General features: G+C 45.7%; 1 protein-coding gene across 8 annotated transcripts in view; it reads left to right on the top strand.

Moving 5' to 3' along the window:
- The window catches only part of LOC146802300 (N-fatty-acyl-amino acid synthase/hydrolase PM20D1-like), a 257,866-nt gene that overhangs the window by 167,473 nt on the left and 66,311 nt on the right, over positions 1 to 24,082 (top strand). For 5 of the 8 annotated variants that reach the window (XM_085621870.1, XM_085621866.1, XM_085621867.1 and 2 more), the window contains one exon: positions 21,474 to 21,573. In XM_085621870.1, coding sequence (XP_085477996.1) covers positions 21,474 to 21,573 — 100 coding nt within the window. Of the gene's footprint in view, positions 1 to 4,715; positions 5,024 to 5,072; positions 6,082 to 21,473; positions 21,574 to 22,725; positions 22,768 to 24,082 lie in introns of those variants that run through there. The other 3 variants (XM_085621873.1, XM_085621872.1, XM_085621871.1) reach the window with 3 other exon arrangements.

The following is a 24,082-nucleotide window of genomic DNA, read 5'->3' as shown; positions in this document are numbered from 1 at the left end:
CATATAAGGTCCCAATGGTGAGACCGATTGCATTGCAAATGTTTGTTTAAACAGGCACAAGTTATTACATATATGCATTCATTACTATTGCAATTTAAACGTTCCTTAATCGGGTAACTCTTAACCCTTTCACAGTCCCAAAAGACAGTTTTTTAGGTCTCGCTGAGCCAAAGGCTCGAAGAGACATTTTGTATGTGGGATTTTCAAAGTGCTACCCACAGTCTTTGGGCTGGCCTAAACCTTGAGTGCACGATCACATGCACGTGCACAGCTGCTCCCACTCCCCCCCTCCCTTCTCTATAGCTTTGGCTCCTTTGTTTTTTATTACACCCTCCCTTCTCTCCCCGCTCTTTTCACACTACACCCTCCCTTCTAATCAGTTTCCTTTCTGCTCCTTGGATTGACCTTCCCCCTCCCTTCTCTCCCCACCTCATCGCAGCTTGTTTATTCGCGCAGTCTTGTCACTTTTCAGCTTTAATTAGGCTCCTTCGATGCTGGCATTCCCCCCCTCCCTTCTCGCCCAGCCCTTCGGCCACGCATCCGTTTTCGGTCACCGGTAGTCAGACCAAGTTTCAGGTTCGATGCAGCCTTTTGCCTGACGGCTCAGTTTCCACTGATGCAAGCTGCATGTTCGCTGCGTTGAACAGAGCACAGATCTATTGAGGCTGTGGTGTAAAAGGAAACAACATTTACAAAATCGCCCATGTGTTCACCAAGGCATGCCATCAATATCCACAATCAGGAATGCTGATGCCTTTTTGTTCCGGAGCTGCAGCCGACAATGCTTTTTATCGACATTCACACCTGAAATAAATTAGCTCAACTTGCTGGTAACTAGCTGCACATTAATTGCGCTCCAAATTCTGTACATGTGACATCGTAATTGCCAACCGCTTTTTACCATCGAGTCAGCTTGTTTCTGAGAGATCCCAAATATGTTTAAAAATGTTCACAATCAAATCGCAAATTGCTTATAAAAATCTCATTAGTGATAAAATACAGAAGCACTTTTTTTCTTATGATTTTATTCTCCCTCTTTATCCAGTAAGGTGCCTGTAAAGAGATTCCCGTAGGGGTGTAGCCTATTTCAACATAACAACCACGTATTCCGATGTTCCCTCTCCAAATGAGCACAACATGCGATTTTTTGTTGTAGCATTTAAGTGCTTGTTGCACCAAAATCTACGCAGTGCGGTATTTACCGGGCATTCTCTCTCCATTAAATATCAGCAGGTTTGAAGTGGCGAAATTTATCCAGGGGTTTGAGGGGAGCAGACTTTTCACCCCGTCCCTCATTATGAATGGCATGTTTTTTTTGTCCTGTTTTTTTTGTCATTGAGCAAACGAGTTTGCACGAGACCGGAAGCACGACTTTAGCAATAATTATGGCCATCAGCCGCCATTTTACCTTGGTGAATGTCGGCGGATTATAAACTATCAAAATTATACAGAGCAAATGCCCGTGCAGACAGGCGCATGCGGATTTTGGTGCGGAAAGGACCAAACCACACTTAGGGGCATATTAACAAGCCAGGCGATACAATTCCAATTGAAACCCATGTTAAATGTGAAGGACGTCTAACATGGGCTTCAATTGGAATTCCATAGAGCATATTATCAATCCCATTATCGCCGCTTCTAAAGCGGCGATAATTTTATCGCCTGGCTTGTTAATATGCCCCTTTGTTCCCCTTTTTGGTAGAAAAAAAATCACATATGCAGTTATTTATTAGCTCTAATAAATACGGATCATCTGGTATTGTTTTCATCTTTAAAAACCCCTCACCACCACTGAGCCACAGGGCCTCAGTAATTAGTTACTGGGTGCCATAACAAACACTTCGCACCACTTGTAACGGCTCTCCCTGCTGCTGGGGAGAGATTGTAAAGTGCAGGGCACACAAAATCGATGTTTGAAATGTTCATAGTAGCACTAAGGTCACAGTGACAAATGTATACGCCTTTTAATACATGAATGTATGTGAGTGTAGAATGCAATCCGTGCCTCGTATCTCTAGCACTTACAGATGACCTCTCACAGAGCAGATTGTGGTGCAAGTGTAGTGTTCCATGTACACTGGCATTCTTCAACACTACGCTGTTACAGGCCATAACTACCTCAGTCCTTCTCAGTTCACACGACGGTACTTTGACAGCAGCTTTTTTAGTGCATTTTACTCGTTTTTTGAACGTGACGTGCACAAAGAAATCAAAAGTGGTCATTTTTGACATAAAGTAACAAAGATGAATGTAGTTCTGGTTTCCCTATTTTGGGGGCATGCACCTCTTAGCAGTACATTGGTCTGTGGTGATGACCTGTAGAGAGGAGGGTTATCACATCCTGGTATGGTGGGGAGATGGTGTGATTTGTTCCTAATATACCCTAGTGTATATTATGTATTGTATGTTCGTGACTCTACCTGGTTGTCGAAGGTCAAGAATCTTATCCATGTACTTAACCCCCCCACATGCAAAACCTCACACATCACCAACCAGGTACTGTACTCTGGCATTAATTCTCAAACCTTGGTGGCCACCGAGAGAGATAGTGAACAAGTGAGGAATACATTCCAGTTACTCATCCTTCAATCTGGCCCATATAGTTTTCTCATAAAGTCTGAAGCATCTTACTGATCTTACTCATTTTTGCCTAGGAGAACCGCCACCAGCTGTCATAGTCAGGGCCGGCATTAGTGCTGTTGGCACTCGGTGCGACAACCAATTTTGTCGCCCTGCATCCTATGACCGCCTCCTCAGATTCTGTCACTACAAACAGGACAAGCATTTGCAATACAATAGGTTTCGCATTACGCAAGTATGCGCTATGGACATTGCAAATAACAATGCCTTTTTATTTTTGTTTTCGTTTTCGTTTCTAAAACAAATTAAAGGCATTGTCATTTACAATGCCAATAGCTTAAACTTGCGTAAATGCGAGACCTATTGCATTGCAAATGCTTGTTTCCCTTCTGTATGTGGACAACAGATGCAATTTCCACATTTGTGAAATCCATGTATATAAAGTACTCCTCCCATCAAGATTTACCAAGTTTGAAAGTCACTTTAGATTTTCCTTAAACATATTTCAATAACTCTAGTACTTTCACTGTTAAAAGTAAGTGACAAATCTCTCTGAGCTTTTATCAGATATAATTTTAGATTTCCAAGAAACCTTGGGTTTGTACAGCAAGTCATCTTTCGCGGTATCACTGACCCTATGCAAGGCCTATTTCAAAACGTTCTCCTGATAACCTCTTTCTAGAAAGTGTTTTCTGGTATTTGTTGTGTCCTTCTTATAATCGTCATCTAAAAGCTCAACATGAGGAATATTAGTGTTTTGATGAATAGGATGAGCCGAGTCATAGTGCAGTATGCTGTTAACTAATGTGGGATTCCTGTGAACCCTACTATTGATACTAATTTCTCTGATACAAATCTCATAGACGCATGGAGAAGATTTGCTTCTTAGATTAAGATTAATTCCCCATTCATTGAATTGTGGTTCAAACACTTTTGAAATATATACAATTCATCTTCATTCTTTTTCCAAATTAGAAAAATATAATCAATGAACCATAGCCATAAAAGAACTTGGTATTCCAAAACAAGGTATTCTATTTTCAAATGCTCTGTCTCAAACCAGCCGATAAACATTGAGGCCTACAAGGGTACAAAATGGGAAGCCATTGCAATCCCACTTGTTTGATGAAACAAATCTTTCTCATAATATATATTTTTTTACCTAGTACAAATTCAGCCATTTCCAACACATTACTGGGAGTCAGAGGATTAGCTGATCGTTGTATAGAAAATAATTCATACTTAAAAGGCCATCTTCATGCTTAATACTCGTGTACAAAATTTTAACATCCATTGTCACCAGAAGTAAATCATTCTCCCGTGGCATATTATTTATACTGTTTTGAAAATCAGTGGTGTCTCTTATATATGAGGGAAGATCTTTCACCAAAGAGGCTATAAAGATATTGATGAATTCTGACACCCTTTCTGTCAGAGAACCATTACAAGAGACAATAGGTCTGTCTTGTGGGTTATCCAATGACGTATATCACTTGAATTCTTGGAGAGTAAATAGTTAAAGAGTGATACTCCTACTCTGACAACAACCGTGTCAATTTCCAATTGGTCAACATTACTTTCAGATTTTTCTCTTCTCTTTTAACCGTCATGATATTGTCAGTTTCATAACAGGATTACTGTCTATGAGCTTCTTTGTCATAGTTACAATAACCCTTCACCACTGCTGCTCCTCCCTTGCCTGCATTTCTGATTGTTATCTCTAAAGACCATGAGGCTAACCTCAGTTGCTTACTCAAATTGGTAATTTTATGGTTAAACTGCATCGGGTTCTCATCGCAGAGTGTGTATTTCACATCATTATAATCATTATTTTGTCATTTTGGGGGAGGGGGGGGGGGGGAGTTGATTTCAATTTCCAACCACTTTCTAGTGATTCATCATACTCGATACCCAAATCCTGTGCAATGGGAAGTGTTATCCGAGGAATGAGGAAGATCCCATAAAAATCGTTCCTAGGGGTTGAAACGTTGACTTCTGATCCCAACCATTTATACAATGCACAACTTTTTGCAATCGTAAACTTCAACATAGTGTGGATTCTAATGAGAATAGGTCCGTATGGTTGGGCTGATTGTTTACATTGTACACTGTTTTTGTTATTCATTTCTTCACAGTTTTTTCACTAGCACTGTGCCATCATCAGGAGCGCCTTTGATGCTTTGAAGTCTCTAAATGTCATGAGAATGCGAAATATGATGATACAGAAGTAGATATCTAGATCTCTTGTTTACATCACATTACTGTGTTGGGACAATTTGGACCCTGCATTAAGTCTATAAGGAGGAAAAAAGGTAGACAGAGGTGGGTTGTATAGCACCCCAATAAATATGAGAAAGAGAGACTCCAACTGTCTTTGTCCTGGAACCCGCCATGCCGCTGCTTGCTTATTTTTTTAGTCGTAGGCAAACATGGGACCGTTCACATACACCTATTTATTGTAGAATAAGTGGTTTTCACCTCTGTCTTGCCAGGTACAAAATGAATGACTAGCGCTTCACTGTTCTGGAATGGGAAACACTGAAACCGATTACCACAACTTCTCCAGAGATATCCAACAGGTGCCTGAAGTAGGCAATGGACAGAAGGCCGCGAAAAAATAATTCTTCCTCCCGTGGAAGGGTGGAGCTCACTGTGGGGCTAAACAAAGAACTAGAGGATTGGAGAATAAAACCTTTAAATGGGAAGCCTTGTATGAATGACAAAGCCACTAATTCACTCAGCCTGTTGGCTTGAAGTCAAGAAGAAAATCTTCAGGGACAAGACACCATCTGATGCCTAGAACCAAGGCAAGATCCCATTCTGTGGCAGGATGACTAAGCTTATACCGCAGTAGAGTAAATCCTCTCAGCGTCTGGGTCCGAAGTCTTCAAAGGCACCCCCATGTGCCATGATTTTCTGAGTGCTGTAGCTGCTTCCCCAACACAACTGGCAACCCAGTGATGTTCGATACAAAGCCTTTTTTTTTTTTTAGATGGTATCTGTGAAGCACGCTGTATGAAGCCGCCATGTTGGAGAATCCTAGACTGTGAAGACCAGTCCATCGGTCTGTACACCGACAGGTGAAGCTTCTAACCTACCTTAGTTGGCAGGACTTCAGTGAGTGCGATAGCCAGGAGAATCACGGAAATGTTAGATCTGAGGGAAGAAGGACACTTTGAAGAAATACGAAGGATGTAAATGCACTTTGGTTTAACGATTTGTTTTTTAGATATATATTTTTGATTAAAATAAAGATATTGCTCGTTCCACAGGTTGTACACCACTGGTTTAAGGAATGGGAGGGTGGGCAATGTGCATGCAGTACTTTGGGGTCATGGTGGGTTGGACCTGGGTGTTGTTGCCACTGGGATAGCATTTTTGCAGTGTTGTATGAAGAGAAGGGTGAAAGGGATGCAAAAGTTACATAATAGGAGTTCAAACAGTGTTACAGCTGTGAATGTAAAAAGAAATCTGTTTGCTCCATAATAAAACCATGGTTTCACATTATCAGATTGTACGATTCTGGAGCAAAGCGCTTTTGGCCTGATTGGCAAAAGTCCTATTTAAACCTGTACACATTTTGACATTCACCGGTGTGAATGTACACCCTTTGGCAATTTTACAAATAGTCCCAGTAGCATGCCTGGAAAAATGTGTCAGTCATGCGACACCTCCATTGTTCCCAATGTAGCGTTCGTTATACACCGGGTATAAGAAAATGCAGTTTACTTTCTCCGGGGTAAAAGCAGTGTTCCCAGTGGCGAAAGCCCTCCCACACGACACAACACACTTTGGGGTTCCAGTCCCCTTCCTGCCCTGGAAGGCATGTTACTTCAGACCTTGTTAAGAGTAAATGTTCGGCCATTTCCAGAGTAGAAAGGGATGGAATATGAGTTGCTGAAGGGCAAGAAACTCAGAATTCTATAGGCATCCACAAACTTTTAAGGCAGACCTTACTCGATTCTTCTGTTCTCTGCCCCGTGCGCAGGATTTACCATTCCCTTATTGTGTGCAGCTGCTGTGTACAAATATGCTATAATAAAAACATGCACACCTCCCCAATATATTTTCGCAGTGCCAAAAGACAATACATTACAAGTGATGTGATATACAAAGAACAATATAGTTCATACTAGCCCAGTGCACAGCTCCTGGGTACTTGGGACAGGGAGTCTTAAAAGGCGCTTATGTGCCACAACGCCAGTGTTGGTTGTGTTCAGCACTGGGTGTAGAGATGCATTCTACTGGTTTGGTTCTGGTGACAGATCCTCTGCAGGACCAGCATACTTTTGCTTGGAGAGTTCCAGCACCTCCCAGAAGACAACCAATGTGCGCTTGTGTTTGTAGCATAAATGCTATTTAAAGAAACCTATGACTCATAAGCAGACTGCATTGAAAATCACCACCCTCCCGAGCTCTCACCATACACAAGTGTCCTTCACTGTCTTCAGTTTGAAAGTCAGGCGTATGCTGTTTTGACATGTTAAGCCTGAAGGTTGTCTATTCTTTCTTCACCAGTTGTACTTGTTATGAGAAATGGGGTTGTCGACATGCTTGCGCATCACAGATCAAATACATGCAGAATGGCAGGATGCTTGGTAGGCGTGTAGAGGTGTATGACTCTATATCATTGTTCTGCATTTTGTCCATCAACTGTTGTGTTTGCATTTGTCACCCCGAGTGGGACGGGTATGCTCAGATGTGAGTCCCGTGCTCTCCATGCCACTGGAATCAAGCTATTCTGGCTGAAGAGGGGTGAAACCCCGAAACCGGTCCCAGGATGCTTGGTTCCAGTCCAGGGAGGACCTGGCTTGGCAGTTCGGGCTGGACTGTTCCCATGAGGCACAGGGTCAAGACTGATTTGCACATGACTGGGTTCAAACTGGAATGGCATGGTGAGCAAAAAAACGATGGATTTAGGCCCAGATCTCCGTACTGGGGTGAATGTATGACATTGTTCTGCATTCTGTCCATCAACTGTTGTTTTTGCATGACTCTATATCAATGCATTTTTGTAAGCTTGGGCTAAGTTCACAAATTGGGAAACACTGGAAAACACAGCAGTAGAATTCATAAGAAAATAAAGAATGAAAACTGGAAGTCCTACTATGATTTTCCACAAGAAACAACTCTTCACCTCTGAAGGATTATGTCCAACTTGGAAGATTAAAACCAAAAAAGCAATGTCCCACATCTAATGACATTATAGGAATTAGAAACCACAATATACTTTAATGCCCGAGCAGAAAGTTTTTCTCTGAATTAATGTGCCATTACATAGGTCCAGTTATTTTTCAGTCATTTGCATTCATTTCCAAATATTGGGCCGAAACACATTCTAGTGCGTTGTATTTAAGTAATTCACCTGCATCTATCCACTCTTGAGTCCCTGTTAGTTTGGAACCCAAGCAGAGGCCAGCCCATCCTTTTCTAGAAGAAAGCAAGCTTTACTTTTTCCCTGAAAATACCAAGAGCAGCCGAGGGAATGGACAAAATGCACACAGTAGACCTGGGAGCCAGGAGCTAGAAGAGCATTTATCCTGCAAAGCCCCCTCGCCTGAAGCACAGGCGTGGACCTGGGAATTATGGGAAGAAGTTCCATTTCTTGGTCCTCAAAAGCAATACTGATCGAACCCCAACTTTCTCTGAAGGACAAGTCACTTGGATTAACAGGGACACCAACCGCATCTTCAAGGAACATAGTGCAAAAAAAAAACAAAGACAGCCTGTTACCTGATTTGTCTTCTAAAGAAAGTGAAATACTTTGTTTCAGAAAGCTACTTCAGAGCCTCTGTTCAAGCCCATTGTTCAAGCATTCGTACTTTTGCTCTGGATGGTGGTAAAACTCTCCTTAAGAGTCTCCCAGACTCCACACGAGCAGACCTTTAGGTCATTCTATATGGCACAGCACATCTCATCTTGGGTCTGAAGAAATATAATCACATCACCCTATCCTGATGGCACTCCATTGGTGACCCATGCCGGTCCGCAGCAACTTCAAAATAAGCTGCATCATTTACACAACCAACACGACTAGCACCCCCGCTTATCTTGAGGATCAGCTGACCATCTCCGCTGGTCCTCAGCACACCTGCAACCAGAACACCATCAGACTGCAGAAGATAAAAGGAAGGAAAAATACAAGGAATCTGGCTTTTCCCACCTGTGCACCCACAATGTAATACAACATCCCTGTATCCATCAGGACCACAACCAAAACATTGCTCTAATGTAGGACAGTTGAAGATTCACCTCTCTAAAGAGCACTCATAAACATGAATTAACCATCCACAAACCAGCTAACTCTCTCATCAGTCCTTGACTGCATGCATGTCTTTGACTCTGTACAGCGCTGCAGTGCTTTTTAGGTCTCGCCTGACCCAGCGCATGCGCTGGTCTGGCGAGACTTATTGAGAGGGCTCCAAAAAGTGCTACCAGGCCAGCCTAGAGCTACAGTGCATGTGCGCGGGCGCGCGCGCCGCGCTTGACCCGCGATTACTTTCACTTTCGCGGCCCCACGGCCGCTTTGATGTTTGATCGCGATCAACCATCAAAGCGGCCGCACGGCCGCTTGTTTTATTTTCCCTTCTTAACTGCTTATCTAGCACTTTTGCTCCGTCTCCAACTTTCCCGCTATAGCACTTATAGAATAAATTTACTTTTTGCCACCTTTTGATTGTATCTTGAGTGTAAAAAAATGTAATGTTCTGCTAATACCCAAACACAATTTTCTTATTTGCAGCTCCTACGATTTTGCACTTCCGTCTCCAACTTTCCGATAAAGTCTGTCCGGTTGAGGATGATGAAGCACAAGAGTGCGTGCGCGCCCATTAACCTCCAGAAGCTGTCTCGCCAACAGTCTCTTCCTGTCCCCATCAATACGTCAATGCTGCCTCCGAAGAGGCCACCTCGCTTCCGGGACTTTGACTAACTTGGCGGTCGTCAGCTCTTTATAACAAGGGTGATGTGTTTGGGGGAACACGACTTCCATTTCGGGGCCGCTATTGATTGGCATCCAGCAGTGTTTTTGGCGTTACGTTACCCACCACCTCCCGCTTGTCAGGAAGCGCCGAGCTGCCCCCTGATTAGCTGCTCGTGATTTGACATGTACAGTCAAAAACAGTGTCGTTGGTACTTCATGTCACCTCAGCCACCTTCATGGTTTTGATTTTCGGTTGGCTAAGCTCACTGCTTTGCTTAAGTTCAGAAGAGCGAAGCAACCATAATGACGGGTAAGGCTGTGCCTGAGTACACGCTTCCTCACTTTGCTTTCGCACAAGAAGGGTTCAACTCAAACATTCCTTGGTTTTAGGCTGTCACTTGCAGTAGCTGCGCTGCTTGGTGTTTCAGTGAAGAGGAATTGATCGTGCATCTTTAGGAATAAGACACACACTCGTCTCTCGGCAATAAGAGTGCATGTCCCGGAGCAGACGAGTACTACTTTCCTCGTACTTATGTCCTGTACCCATGATTAACTATCCAGCAGTGTGCGGCTATGGGATGCACAGAGGGGCACTTATTCCCAACAGATTACTTATGTAAAATGAAGGGCGATGCAGTGTTCCTGGCCCTAATCCGTTTCCAGGCCCAAAAGAGCCCAAGCAAGCAATGCCCTTACCCTGTCGCTCTGGACACAGGAGGAACGAGAGTGAGGAGAGGAAACAAAACCTCATGAGCCATTGCTTTTTAACACACGCGATTGTCCTTGCTGCTTTTTCCAGAAGGAGAGGCCGGAAACTTCTTGACAGGGTGAAGATTTTTTTGAATATGTCCGCATTATGAGCACCTATCGGAACAAGGCAGGTCCGGATATTTGAGACCATGGGGCAGATTTATGAGGCCCGTTGCGCCATCGGAACGTCACTTTTTGTGACGTTCCGTGGCGCAGAAGCCTGCGTGATATTTATCAGGCAGCACTGAGCCACTTTTTTTGGCTTAATGCTGCCTCATAAATATCAGTCCCTTTAACGCAGTGTTCTGCGTTAAAGGGGCGTGCAATGGGTGTTGCTGGGGGCGTTCCCAGCAACATCCATGGCCTTTTCACACTGCCCCAGATTTACGAGAAATCGTAAATCTGAGGCAGCGCCAAAAGCTTCCGCCTCCCCAGGGGAGACGTAAGGGAGGCGCAACGGGGAGAAATATCTTTATTTCTCCTCGTTTTTCCTTTTTCTATGTGTGCTGCATTCTGCAGCACCCATACAAAGAGGAAAAACCTCGTGATTATTTTTGTACAGAAAGGTTTCCTTTCCTGTACAAAAATATTCATCTCCGCAACGCAGGCACCCTTGCACCATGGTGCAGAGGTGCCTGCGTTGGCGCAGGCAGCCCATTGTGCGCCGGCGCAGGGGAAAAGGACAGGAATGCGCCGCATTTTATAGATACGGCGCATCCCTGCCCTTTTCTTTTGCCGTAGGGAAGCGCAGCAGGAAGGCCTGCTGCGCTTCCCTACGGCAAAACCTCATAAATCTGCCCCCTAGTGTGCCAGCACTTGGTTCCTTTTTAACTTAGAGTACCCCTCCCACCTCAGCATGGTGAAATGCCTTTATTTACATCGCTGGTGCTTTCAGATCCCTCCCGCCTCACAACACACCATGATAAAAGCGCCTTTATTTATTTAATATCACCGGTGCATTCAGGCCCCTCCCACCTCCCAACACAGCCTGGGAAAGCGCCTTCATTTATTTAGCATCACAGGCGCTTTCAGATCCCTCCCGCCTCCCAACACAGCATGGTTAAGCGCCTTTATTTATTTAATATCACCGTCGCTTTCACTTTGGGCTCGTCTGCTGAGAGAGGCTAGATGTTAAGTCTGAGTCTAAGGTAAAATTCAGATAGATGGTGCGGAAAATACACGTGTTTGGTGTGGGTTATGTAATGGCAGGCTATTTTGTTCAACTGTTTGGACTGTACTGAGGTCTTGTGGAGGGCTACTCAATTATTTTGAGCTAGAGGGAGGGAAAAGTCTTTGACTTATTTCAAACCATAAGCTGCCCACTTTCGTTCATTTGATTTGTGCTCTTCTTGATTTATTCTACTGTAATAATCAAAATAACTATTCTTATATAGCTTTTTATTTTGAGCTTCTGTTTCTGTGTGCTGCAAATATGTGTTTTATATTACCCAATTTTGTACTCCATTTTCCTGACCTCTTACGGACATAAGGCTAAACCTGGCTCTAGACTGAAATATCATAATAATTGCCCCCTATCTGGGAAACAGCTGAAACCCACCTTTGCTGAAAATAATTCGCTCTTGCACCCTTCGCAATCGGGTTTTCGGGCTGGCTTCTCGACAGAAACCACCCTCCTAGGAGTTACTGAACACATCCGGAACCTCCTTGATAATGGTCAAACGGTCGCGCTCGTGCTGTTAGCCCTGAGCGCGGCCTTTGACACCATATCCCACGAAACACTCATCAAGGCGTTATACAGAAACGGTGTCCATGGGAAAGCGCTCGAATGGATCCGGTCCTTCTTGGCTCAACGGACATTCCAAATTACATCCTCCTTGGCCTGCTCCGACACTTTTAAAGCCCCTCACGGAGTGCCTCAGCGGAAGGATCTGGACTTACCCTCATGACCTACGCCGACGATTCCCAAATTATCTTCTCCCTATCTGAATCTTGTCCATCATCTCCGTCTCTCCTTAAATTAGGGCTTCAAAGCATCCTTAACTGGATGACAAGAAATCAATTAAAGCTTAACGGAGACAAAACAGAGATTCTTCTCTTAGGGAAACAACGAGATCTTTGGAATCCCTCTCACTGGCCCAGTCAGATGGGAATTTTTCCCACCCCAGTTACTCAAGTACGTAATTTGGGAGTCATCATGGATAGCTCCCTTTCCATGAATCAACAGGCCAGTAAAGTTGTCGGCCTATGCCTTACCATTATCAAATGGCTGAGGAAAATCCTTTGGATGCTGCCCTCCTCCACTCAAAAAACCGTAGTCAATGCCCTCATAACATCACGGCTAGACTACGGCAATATTCTGTACCTTGGTTCCAACAAGGCGGTAGTCAGTAGACTACAGCTTGTCCAAAATGCAGCTGTTCGATTACTGTACAGAATCCCCAAAAGCTCCGGAGTCTCGAGCTACCGCCGTGAACTCCACTGGCTCAGGGTAGAAAGTAGGAATCCGTTTCAAAGCCCTGAACTACATGTTCAGAATTAAAGCTGGCATTGCACCCAATTACCTTCTAGCGTTGGCTCATCCCTACACTCCCAAGCGAAACCTTCGCTCGCAATCAGCTGCCAACTTCTGCGTTCCAAGATTCAAACTGGCAAGAATGGGAGGCAGATCTTTCGCCCACCTTGGACCAGCCCTTTGGAACGCACTCCCTCCTTTCATTCGTAAGGAGGAAAATCATGCCAGGTTTAGAAGGCACGTTAAGACTTGGCTATTCCAACAATAACTTGAACAGCCAGTATTCCCCTGCCATCATTATGCTGTGTCTCGGCGCCGGGAAACCCTTCTTGGGTAGCTGTTGCGCCTTATAAATTTAAAAAATAAATAAATAATAAAAAAATAACCCACACACTGAAGACCCTCCAGCTATTAATGTCTGCTAAGCCTCCTGGACTTCTGTTGTCTTTGCCATGCTAGCTCCAGTAAGATAGCTCAGTGGGTTAATATGCCTACTGCAAATCTGCGCGGGCCAAACTACAGTTTATTAAGGTAAGTAATAATACTAGTTTTATTGAAGCACAGTAAATAAATAGCAATCGTGTGATTAAGTCATCCTGCATCTCTGATATAAATTACTTTCAGGTCTTTAGAAGTGTGTTAATGCCTTATGTATTACAACCAAATAGTGCACTCGCGTGGAAAATGATGCAAGGCACTGACAAACATCTTCGCTCAAAAAGTGTTATTTTGTGAAATGTATTTCGAATTTTTGAAAAATATTAAGCAGTTTCGCACGCTCCTAGGGAATTGTAAAAAAAACATGTTTTCACTTTAACCCTGGCAAGTTTTGTCCATAGTTCATAAAACTGCAGATACTGAGCTGGAGTGTATAGGGGCTTGGAAAAGTGAAGTGTGTGACCAGTAGTCATAATTTCAAGGTCTTTAATTCACAATGTTTGAGGTCCTGGTCCAAGCTCAGGAACCTCTGTTACATTTTTAAAGCCTGCTGCAAACAGATCCGTTGAGTTCCACAAGCATCTAGAACCCAGTGGTTTCTTATTTAATGTACAATCTCACTACATAAACAAGCATTTGCAATGCAATAGGTCTCGCATTTACGCGAGTTTAAGCTATTGGCATTGTAAATGACAATGCCTTTTATTTATGTTAAAAAAAAAATTGCATTTTCATTTACAATGCCAATAGCTTAAACTTGTGTAAATGCGAGACCTATTGCATTGCAAATGCTTGTTATCTAGTTTCGCTGTGAAAATGCCACATAAATACATACGATATATACATACATCAGGAGACATGCAGACATCCTAAGAGATTGGCAAGACTGTGTGCCCTTTCATTGGTAACCGGGAGCGCAGAGAAGCCTCTACTGCACTTCTTTTGTAACCATATTGTCTATCTGACCCCAAACTGCTGGACCTCACAGTAGTGTTCCAAAGTACAACAGGGACCTGTCAGTTGCTGCCATCTCCATGCAGAGGCATTATTCAGAATTCTGACCCACTACAAAGACATTTTGATACATCCTGTTCTAGTGGTGCCTTGGGGGCATAGAATGTCTCCAGTGGTGAGCTCTGATGAATCAGCCACCACTGGTTTACATCCTCGTTCATGGCTGGGACTGGAAACACTGTTGAAGCCTACTGAGTTGGGGGCCCAGAGATTGTGCAGGTGCAGAATCGGCGGTCATCGTAACATTCTTGCACATGGTACAGACGCAGATAGAAGGCCTAGCGTGACATCTTGTCCCCTGAGGGTGCATGTACGAGCCAGTCAATGTAGGGATGACCATTAAGCCCAAAATTGTGAAGCTGTTCCACTAAAGAGGCCAGCAACTTTGTGAAAGCTCAACTGGAGCACTTTGGGGCGAACACGAGCATGCTGAACTTCCAGTGTTTGCAATGCACACAAAAAGGAAGATACTTCTAATGGGATAGTCGGGTCAGAAAAAAGATTAAATGCATCCTGGAGATCAAAGGAGGCGAGGAAGCCCCAGGAGTTGACAAACGGCTTCTTTCTGGCTCCCCCTTCTTTTATTTCCTCACTGACGTGACATGCAGGAGTGTGTGTGAGCTGGCCAGACACATTTGCAGATGTCTGCTTCCACCAGCACCTCAGACGAGCATGTACCCTTCCCTGTCTGGGTCTGAGCATGTTTCCTTCTTTATCTGTGGCATCCCTTCTGCTTCCAACTCTTACCACTGTGTTCGTCGCCTTCACATTTCCAGTTCATTCACATGCTCCACACCCGTTTCTGGACTTCACAGGTCGTGGCTTACACCCAAAGGGACTACTTGGATGCCAGAGATACAATACTGTATAGAAGGAGCTATACTAGTGCAGGTATTGCCACGTCTCGCAGCTGCAATACATTTCAGTAGCTTTTGTTCTTTCGGACTTTTAGGTCTCGCTGGCGTTGCAGCGCGAAGCGCTGCCGCCAACGAGAACTATTGTTGCCGTGATGCCTCTCAAGGGAGACAGACCGGGGCACGCGCAGCGATCAGGGTCTGTGGACGCGCTTCTGAGACGCACATGCGCAGACGCACACACACAGACACACGCGCGCACGCGCACACACCCCGCCGCTGCCGACCCCCCTCACCGCATCCACGGCTGCCTAACGCGCGCGCACACACCTCGCCGCCGCCCCCCCTGTACAACAAGCATTGGCAAACTTGGAAACACATTTAAACTGTTAATTCGCACTTCTACTTTCTCTTTTAGCTTCGACTGTACTCAACGCATGGAAACGTTATCCACATACTCATGAATAAGTTATGCAGGCGTTGCCTCCTTTTTTAACATTTAAAACATATGGAGTGCCTGAAAACCATATATCTATGCGCTGCAGATAGTCTGCAACAACGGGGATTTCTCGTTCAATGTGCATTTGTTTTCTGTCTTACAAGCACATCCTCTTTTGTTGCTGTAACCTCTGCATGTAGTGGGAATAGTTCACTCCTTCCAGCTCATGGGAGCCATCGAGTCAGCCACTGACTGGCCAGCCCAAACAATAACTCGTCAATCTACTCACTTAGAAATCTTTTCCAGATTGTTAAACTTTTCCTGCCAACAGTTCAAACACTAACAAACAGGAGGGAAAAGAGTAAGCGAAGCAACAGCCCTATTGTAAGAAGCCCCCGGTGCTTGAAATGGAAAATATAAGTGCAGGTACTCTGTAGCCGAGTACCTGCTTGTCTCTGATAAGTGCCGATACTCTCCAGTTAAAAGTATTACGACGGTCTTGAACAGTGCCGTTACTCTCCTCTCAAAATAAAAAAAAAGTGCCGGTACTCCGTACCGGGCAGTACCGGCCCATTTGAAGCAGCCCCCGAGCCACAGGCAGTGTGTCCTAAATACAGGGTTCTCGACTCGTCAACCAGAAGGGTCCGAAAGCTGGGAAAACGCTCTACACACACCTCTCTCAGCACCGAGGCTGCCATCACTGCCAAGGGGTACTGTGTGGGACACGCTTCCAAAACACTCGGGGCACACACCACCCATCCATCTGCAGTAACAGTAAATAGGAAAGTCCCACTGTCTGTACATTCTCCGACCCACTAGAGTACGACAGGGCTCACTCACACCGCCATCCATCCAGAAACACACGTTCACAATAACTTGCTCCATACATTTCTTAGAGTGCAGGTTCTGATTATCATGTCTAGATAAAACACATTTTAAAAGCACTCCCTTCAAAACGTACTCAAAGTCGACCCCTTTCAAGAAAGTGGAGTATCAAAACCGTATCACAATTCTAAACTGCTGTCCTCAAAGTTTTTGCCACAATGATCGCCGGAGCATCCATTAAACATCAGAAAACTTGTTCTAGTAAAATCAAAAGAACAATTATTTACCCATTCCCTCAGAGATGGGCGCGCCTCATCTGAGTCGCTGCTCGCCGGGGCTCCGCGGCATGTGACTGCCCGCTCCGCTTTCGGAAGTCTCGCCTCGGTGTGGATGTGAGCCCTACACGCACCGAGGCGCTGCCGGGAATCTGCTGCGTGTGCGCGCGGCTCCCGCCGCTTCCCCTGGCTACAGCTCATTACACACGTAAACAGAGAGCAGCGGCTCGCGTGGCTGAGGAGCTGCCAGTTGGTGCAGTCCGCGAGCCCTCTGCTGTGGCTCCGCTGATTCAGACCTCCGGCTCACACTGCCTGGGCTTGGTACGGAGCACTATGAATCAGGCCAAATACAACCTGCTAAAGATATCACAGTGGAAAATCGAAGCGGAAAGCGGGAGCTGTGACTGATATAACAGTTGACGGAAGCAGCAGAACATTAGTGATTCTTTCTGAATGACTTCACAAATTGTGAATAGAGCAGGAGTCAAAACAAACCCCGGTCACCCACAGGTGGGTGCTCTTTGTGGAATGCACACGCTAGATTTACTAATGAACAACAAGCATTTGCAATGCAATAGGTCTCGCAGTTACACGAGTTAAAGCTATTGGCATTGTAAATGACAATGCCTTTTATTTATGTTTTTAAAACGAAAACAAAAATAAAAGGCATGGTTATTTGCAATGTCAATAGCTCAAACTCACGTAAATGCGAGACCTATTGCATTACAAATGCTTGTTTAGAGAATGCGGTCCAGAGCTTTCTCCGACTCCCAGGCAGACTCACTTTACATGTGGTTATTCATTATGCTCCAATGGGGCCGGTTCAAACTGAGAGAGAACTACTCTTTCAACATGCTATATATATATAGCACATTGTACTTCTTTGCTCGACTCTTATCATTCCAGTTAGCATACAAGAACATTTAATGTTAACCGAAGCACCCTCAATTCAATTCCTTCACATGCATATCTGAGAATTGACTCTGTGTTCATTAACGTCAGGGGCTGTATTACGGATTGTCATTGTTTGCGCAATGCGCAAACAATGACAATGCACCCTATTACGATGTATGCACTGCCCCCAGGACAGCCGCAAACTCGTTCTGCCCCCAGGACAGCCGCAAACTCGTTCTGCCCCCAGGGCAGTGCATTCACATGAAAATAAGGAGTGGCTGCTGGCAGCCACTCCGTGTTTTCAGTGTAGACGGCAACCCGCCTGCACTTTTAAAGGGGATTAGAAATCCCCTTGCAGGCGGGTGCAGTCAGTTACTGCACCCGCCTGCAGGGATGTCTGGGGCATCCATAGGACACCCTTTCTCCCCTCCAGAGGGCTGCTCTCAGGGGGCGCACTCACGGTGCGCCCCCTGAGAGCTTATTTGCCTCTGCGCTTACGTCTGTAATATGGCGAAGGCGCAAAGCAAAGGAATCCCCTCATTTGCATAGGGCACACCCCTATCCAAATGAGGGAACGCACCCCTTAAGGTAGAGCTGGTGCTTTAAATTCGTCAGCGCTATTGGTATCACTGAAGGGACCGCACAAGCGTCTGTGCACCCTTCTGTAATACGAAAGTGCTCCGGGGTTGCACAAAGCGAGTGCAAACGCCCGTTGCGCCCCCGGGGCAGTTACTGTTATACAGCCCCTGGTCTAGGCATGCAGGTAATGTGCTCAACCATCATCCTAGAAGGTAGATTCTCTATAGCAGTGCAAGCTTCTTGCGCTGTTTGCCTGCTGGCCCAGCTCCTCGCGCGGCCTCTCCCTGTAACACAGCTCTTTCCACTAGCACTGCACATGCCTGTCCGCAGTTCTCTGCTGTTCTTCACACTGAACGCCAGTGACGCAAGCTTCCCACTCTTTCAGCCCAGCGTCCCACCTTCCTCATATTGTCCATCACACTGAAAAAGCACTGACCCCAGCTCTTCACGCCGTCTGACTGTGCCCAATGAACCTTGGTAGTGTCCCCAGTTTATCACCAAATCTCTCCATGTAACCCTGGGCCATCTATTGCCTTCCACTATTGTAGAGGTTCCTCACACTGTAGTCAGCCTATGTGACCCAAGCTCCCCGCGCTGTCCTGTCTGACTGACAGTAATGTATCACTCTGTGTATTTGCATCCTCACTCTGTCAGTCAGGGTAGGACTCGGAGCTAAAAGCAACTGCGTAAAATGTTCAGTACCGGGTTCTCTGAAGAGTGGCCCTCGATCTCCAGCAGGGATTTTGGAGGTCTTCATAACATGTTTTTCAAAACTAGGACCAAAACATGAATGTTCCCATGCTGTGTCCCTAATGTGTTTAGGCCTCCATCAATATTGGTCTGCCTCAGCAAATCATGCATCTGACGGTAGGAAAACGATCTGTTTCCTCCTGACTGTTCCTTCCAGATGTGAAAGCAGCCCATTGCCCTCAAACATACTGAGGGGTCTTCCCACATAGCTCTGCCAGCCCTTCAGGATCCAGAGCTCTGCGCCACGTCTACATGTTCCAATCCCCCCACATGTTCAGTTCATGTGCTCCAAAGCCCTCACTCCTTCCCGCTTTATTTGCTTTGTGGCAGCCCTGCTTGTACATCTGGGGGCCTGAACACACCCTCACACCCCTAGCAGTGCTGCGAGAGGCTGTATTTAGGGCTTCCAGGAAGCCTTGCAGTTTCACTTAAATTAGTTATGAAAATAAAGTTGTGCGTTTTCTTTTTCATACTATCCGAACTCAAACGAGGACTATCCTGTGCAAGCTGTCAGTGCAGCATAACACCCATCCTGACGATGGTCAGTCAACTCTCACTTGTAGACCGTGTCAACAATTGAAAAAAAACCAGAAATAAGTGTCATCCCCCCGCCTCCCCCCACAAGATGCTGGTGTGTCATTGTGCAGAAGCAGCTTTGGAGGTACATTCAAGTAAACGCTTTACAACTGACTAGCGTAATATGTAGCCACAGCAGTCCTGCTAAAGTTACACGAATAACGCTTCTAATTCAAAGTGTATGTTGATATTCAGAGCTTGTGTTCACTTCTTCAGTTAGTGACTGATTACAATAATGTGCCAGGCAGAGCAGAAGAGCGGGCTCTACTTGTGGTTTGTGTACTCTGACAAGACAAAGTGCAGTTTGAAAGAGCCCCATTCATATGTGTTTGCTCTCATTGATTAGCAACATCATTATTCGCAAAAAATGAAATATATTCAATGAAGAAACAATATTGTTCTTAGTGCAAAGAGCAAGCAAAACGGTTGCCTACTTCGGAGACCACGAATAACCTCTTTTTATTGACATTGCATATTGTGCGCTGCAAGTGCACAATATGCAATGTCAATACAAAAAACCCAATCATTTATTATGAATGCAGCCAGGATCAGTTTTCCCACTTTCCTGGTTACGTTATAAATAAACATGCTCAGGTCCTCAGTTTGTGTGGAAGCAGCTGTCCACGTATGTGCAGTACATTTCCCACCGTAGAGGCAGAAGCACAAGTTCTAATGACTCTAAAAATGCTCCCTTGTTACTAGGACTGGCTGTTACTTCTGCCTTTATTGACCCTATTTTGTGTACCTGCTATCTTGCCCACATTGACTGCTTCTTGTGATGGGTCTGATTCTGTAGAGTGACTTGGCATCAGCCATGCCAAGAACACCAGAAAATTCTCAAGTCAACCATTGGTGGCAACCCTGCTCTCAACTGGAGTAGACCAATAACCATATTTCATTTGACTGGTGGACAGAGTAACCATGCTTTTCTGGGTCGGCCGTCGAGTAACCATGCTTTTCTGGGTCGGCCGTCGAGTAACCATGCTTTTCTGGGTCAGCCGTCGAGTAACCATGCTTTTCTGGGTCGGCCGTCGAGTAACCATGCTTTTCTGGGTCGGCCGTCGAGTAACCATGCTGTTCTGGGTCGGCCATCGAGTAACCATGCTTTTCTGGGTCGGCCGTCGAGTAACCATGCTTTTTTTTTAAGTGGGGACAGGGTAATCGAGCCTAAATGGCGACTTCACTTTATTGGCCTAGCAAATAGAAATGGTGTAATGGACTAGACGTAGGGTGGCCATGCATAAGTGGACTGTGAGCACGGTAAACATGTTAGACTGCACAGTGTGAAGGGAGTTCATGCATTAATGAACTGGAGCGGAGAGACTGAGATGAAAAAGTCTGTCAGTCAGTGCACTCATGTTGTAGCTGACTTTGTGGCTTGGTAACTTTGGTGAGCAGCTGGAAGGTATATCACCACTGCTGCAAATCATGTCAGGGTAGGCATACTGCAGCTGGAGGCAGTCTAGTTACATTTTGATGGGTTAGAGGCAGTTAACCATGCGGCATTTGTCTGAAAAGCACCATAGCGTTGCTTCCATTGGCCAGAAAGCAATGTAGATGGGTTGATATGGTCTGGAAGCCATGTGACCATGCTGAACTTGGCAGCATTCTATGCATTCTGGTTTGGTCAGAAAGGAGCATTCCGAAACTGATTGGCATGAGAGTATGATGGGTATGCTTCTGTTGGCAGCTCAATCGGGGAGTCCGTATTGTACTGGCTGGAGGGTCGCATAGCAACATTCTAGGTGGGTTCTCTTGGAGACAGAGCAGCAATGTTTCAGGTGATGGGAACAGACTAAACGGGATTGGATGAGAAGTGGAAAACCAATGCATGCAGTCATTGGCTAGGAGGTAAAGTAACAATGCAGTGATTGGATCAGAGAGAGATTACCTATGCAGGGATGATTAATAGACTTGGAGTTAGATTGTATTTATCACGAGTTCGGCCATGTGCTGTGGGTCATTTATTTAGAGCGAGTATTTTTGCAGAGATGCAAAATTGGGTTTAATTAATTTTACATTTGCTTTGTTTCACCATTTATGCAGTTTCTTTTTTGCCTGCTCATCAGTCATTATTTCAAGTTTATTTTTTATTTCCATGTAGGAGTTTGTGTTGGGAACACAGACAGCCGCCACTATGTGCGCTTGACTCAACATATATACCGGTTCAGCCCAATCTGGTTGAAACCTGAAGACATTCGTCGGTGAGTATAGTGTAGTCTTATGGAGTGAACGGCGGGTGTGAAAACAATGTATGACTAACGCTACTCCATTGTAACGATATGAGTCCTAATCTCCCTCTATCATCTCCCTGTAAAATCTGAAGTCTGCTTTAACATCCTCCGGCTCACCATCAAGAGAAAGGCCTGCGAAGCAACTTAGCAAGCAAATATGCACTATGTTAGAGAGGAGTCCCTCAACTCTGGCAACCAAATTCAACTCCATATCCTCCAAGTAAAATGTGGCACTGCCTTGCTGCTCAGGAACTTCCAACAAGATCCAATCACACTTTATCTCTGAGGTCACCTGCCTGAATTCCACAGTGGTAGCAAAAATTAGACGGGAAGCTGCAAGAAATTATGAAATTTCCATTGTAACAATGTACAAGTCTCATCATTCATTGACTAATGCTTCATTCAGTTACTCCTTCTCCATATCACTAGGTCTAGTAACTGGGTGAGGTCTGTCATTTGACTGGTACTTTGATAATGTCTGCACTGTCCACTCGTGTTGTCTTTTTGAACATTTGATCTTATTCTCCCTTGGGTCGGATGCAGCCACAATATCTCAAGTGCATAAAAGAGCCAGAAACTAAGTTAGCCAGTTATACACGTGCTAAACATTATAGAGGAGTTATTTTCTTTTACATCAATCAAATGATTTATTGAAGGTATAGTTGATAACTCAATGTTATTGGCCCATTTATAAATACAAAAATGATTTTCAGGAACTAGAGTGCCTGCAGACTATGCCAGTATAATGAATGGAGGCACTTTTAGTTGTCTTTGACTTAGAACTGCTGATTTATTTAGGCCTTTTTGTTGTTTTGAAAGGGGCTGTGTGTTGCTTAATGCTCAATGACTCGAGATCTTTGGAGCCTGCTGTGTGGTTGGAGATTGTGACTAAGGTATTTTCAGCAGCTATGCAGTCCCTCGAGGACATGTTCCTTGACTGTGATGCTCTAGACTAAGGTCCTGCCTGAGGTTGTTGTGCACGGGCCCTGTGTGGCACATTGTTCTACTGAAGGATCTTCTTTATGCTATTCTGGACTCTGCTTGGTGCTGATTCGGCTTAGCGCTTCTCTGTTGTGCTCGCAGAATATTGCATGTAGCGCTAACATGTCCTTTCTGGTGCAGGATTCACGGCCTGAATGAGAGGATCTCGGTGCAGAACTATGAAGTTCGAGGCATGTGGGCTGCTGAATTCATATCTGTGCATAGATCGCCGCCTAGTGTTGGGTCCGGATGTTTGCACGTTGTTGTCCTGGAAGAGTCTTCGAAGTATCCTTGGATAGGTGACTCCTCCCATGGACTACAGTGCGCATGGGCATCCTCTCCATCCTCAGATTGTTTTTTTCCGCCATTGGGTTCGGATGTGCTATCTTAGCTCAAGTTAGGAAAAACTTTTGTCGAGGCCACAAGGCCTTTAGTTCGCGTCGGTACTGTTTATCGATCGGGTTTCGATACTTTTTGTTAGTTTACTAACTTTCGGCACCGACTTTGTTCGCATTTGCCTGTCCATCGACTCTACTTCGACGATGGAATCCAGGACGCCATTCAAAAGGTGTCCGGTATGCAATGCGAAGTACCCACACATCGACGTCCATCCGGTGTGCAACAAATGCCTTTCGCCGGACCACGACGAATCGACATGTATGGCCTGTGCCCGGTTCCGTTCAAAGAAGACTCTGCGGAATCGTCGAGCGGCGAGGCTCGAAGCGCAGCACGCGGCACCGGCCCCAGCTGACATCTTCGACGAGGCTGACGACGTCGAAGAAGTAGAAGTCTTACCCTCCAGTCCCGTTTCCGAACACGAACACGAACGGATCGGACGAGGCCGACGAGTCACTCTTCCACAGAGGTGAAGACGACACCGAGGTAGGAGACGACGAGGAGGCCTTAGGAGCCGAAGAGAGTAGCTCCGATGATGAACAAGGCCTACCTGTTCAGACCGAAATTTCACCAGCGCCACAGACTATGGCTCCGGTCGAGGGATCGCCTTCGGGCCTTACCCGAGACCTATCACGCAGTCCTTCGGCCCCGCCCTCGGGCCCGGCCTCGGACGTTCAGCGGCAGCCATTACCGCTTAAGCCAGCTGGTTTCCCTTCCACGAAACCGAAACCGAAAGCTGCTCAGGTTCCTACGAAACCGAAACTGAAAGTGGCGCTAGTCGGATCGAGGCCTTCAACACCTTCGACGCCAGCGCACCGGGTCGGCACCGACCGCACCAAGAGAGACTTCGGTGCCGAACTCGAGACGGGCGACATGGGAGTCGACAAACGGAAGAAGGTCATCGGCGCCGACAAACCTGCCCAGTTACCGGCGTCGACGCCACCGACACCGAGGGCCGTCCCGCCTGCTACGCCTCGCAGCACTCCCTCGACGACACCAAAACCTCACGTGTCGAAGACGTCGACGGTGATCTCCGCACCTCGACTCGATGCGCCACGGGCGCAGAAGATATCTGCAGCCGCCTCGACGACCCTGGCGGGGG

The sequence above is a fragment of the Triturus cristatus genome, chromosome 8, assembly GCF_964204655.1.
Source record: "Triturus cristatus chromosome 8, aTriCri1.1, whole genome shotgun sequence".
Classification (NCBI taxonomy): domain Eukaryota; kingdom Metazoa; phylum Chordata; class Amphibia; order Caudata; family Salamandridae; genus Triturus; species Triturus cristatus.
The sequence above is the reverse complement of the archived record's forward strand: the minus strand, read 5'-3'. Positions and strand labels throughout refer to the sequence as shown.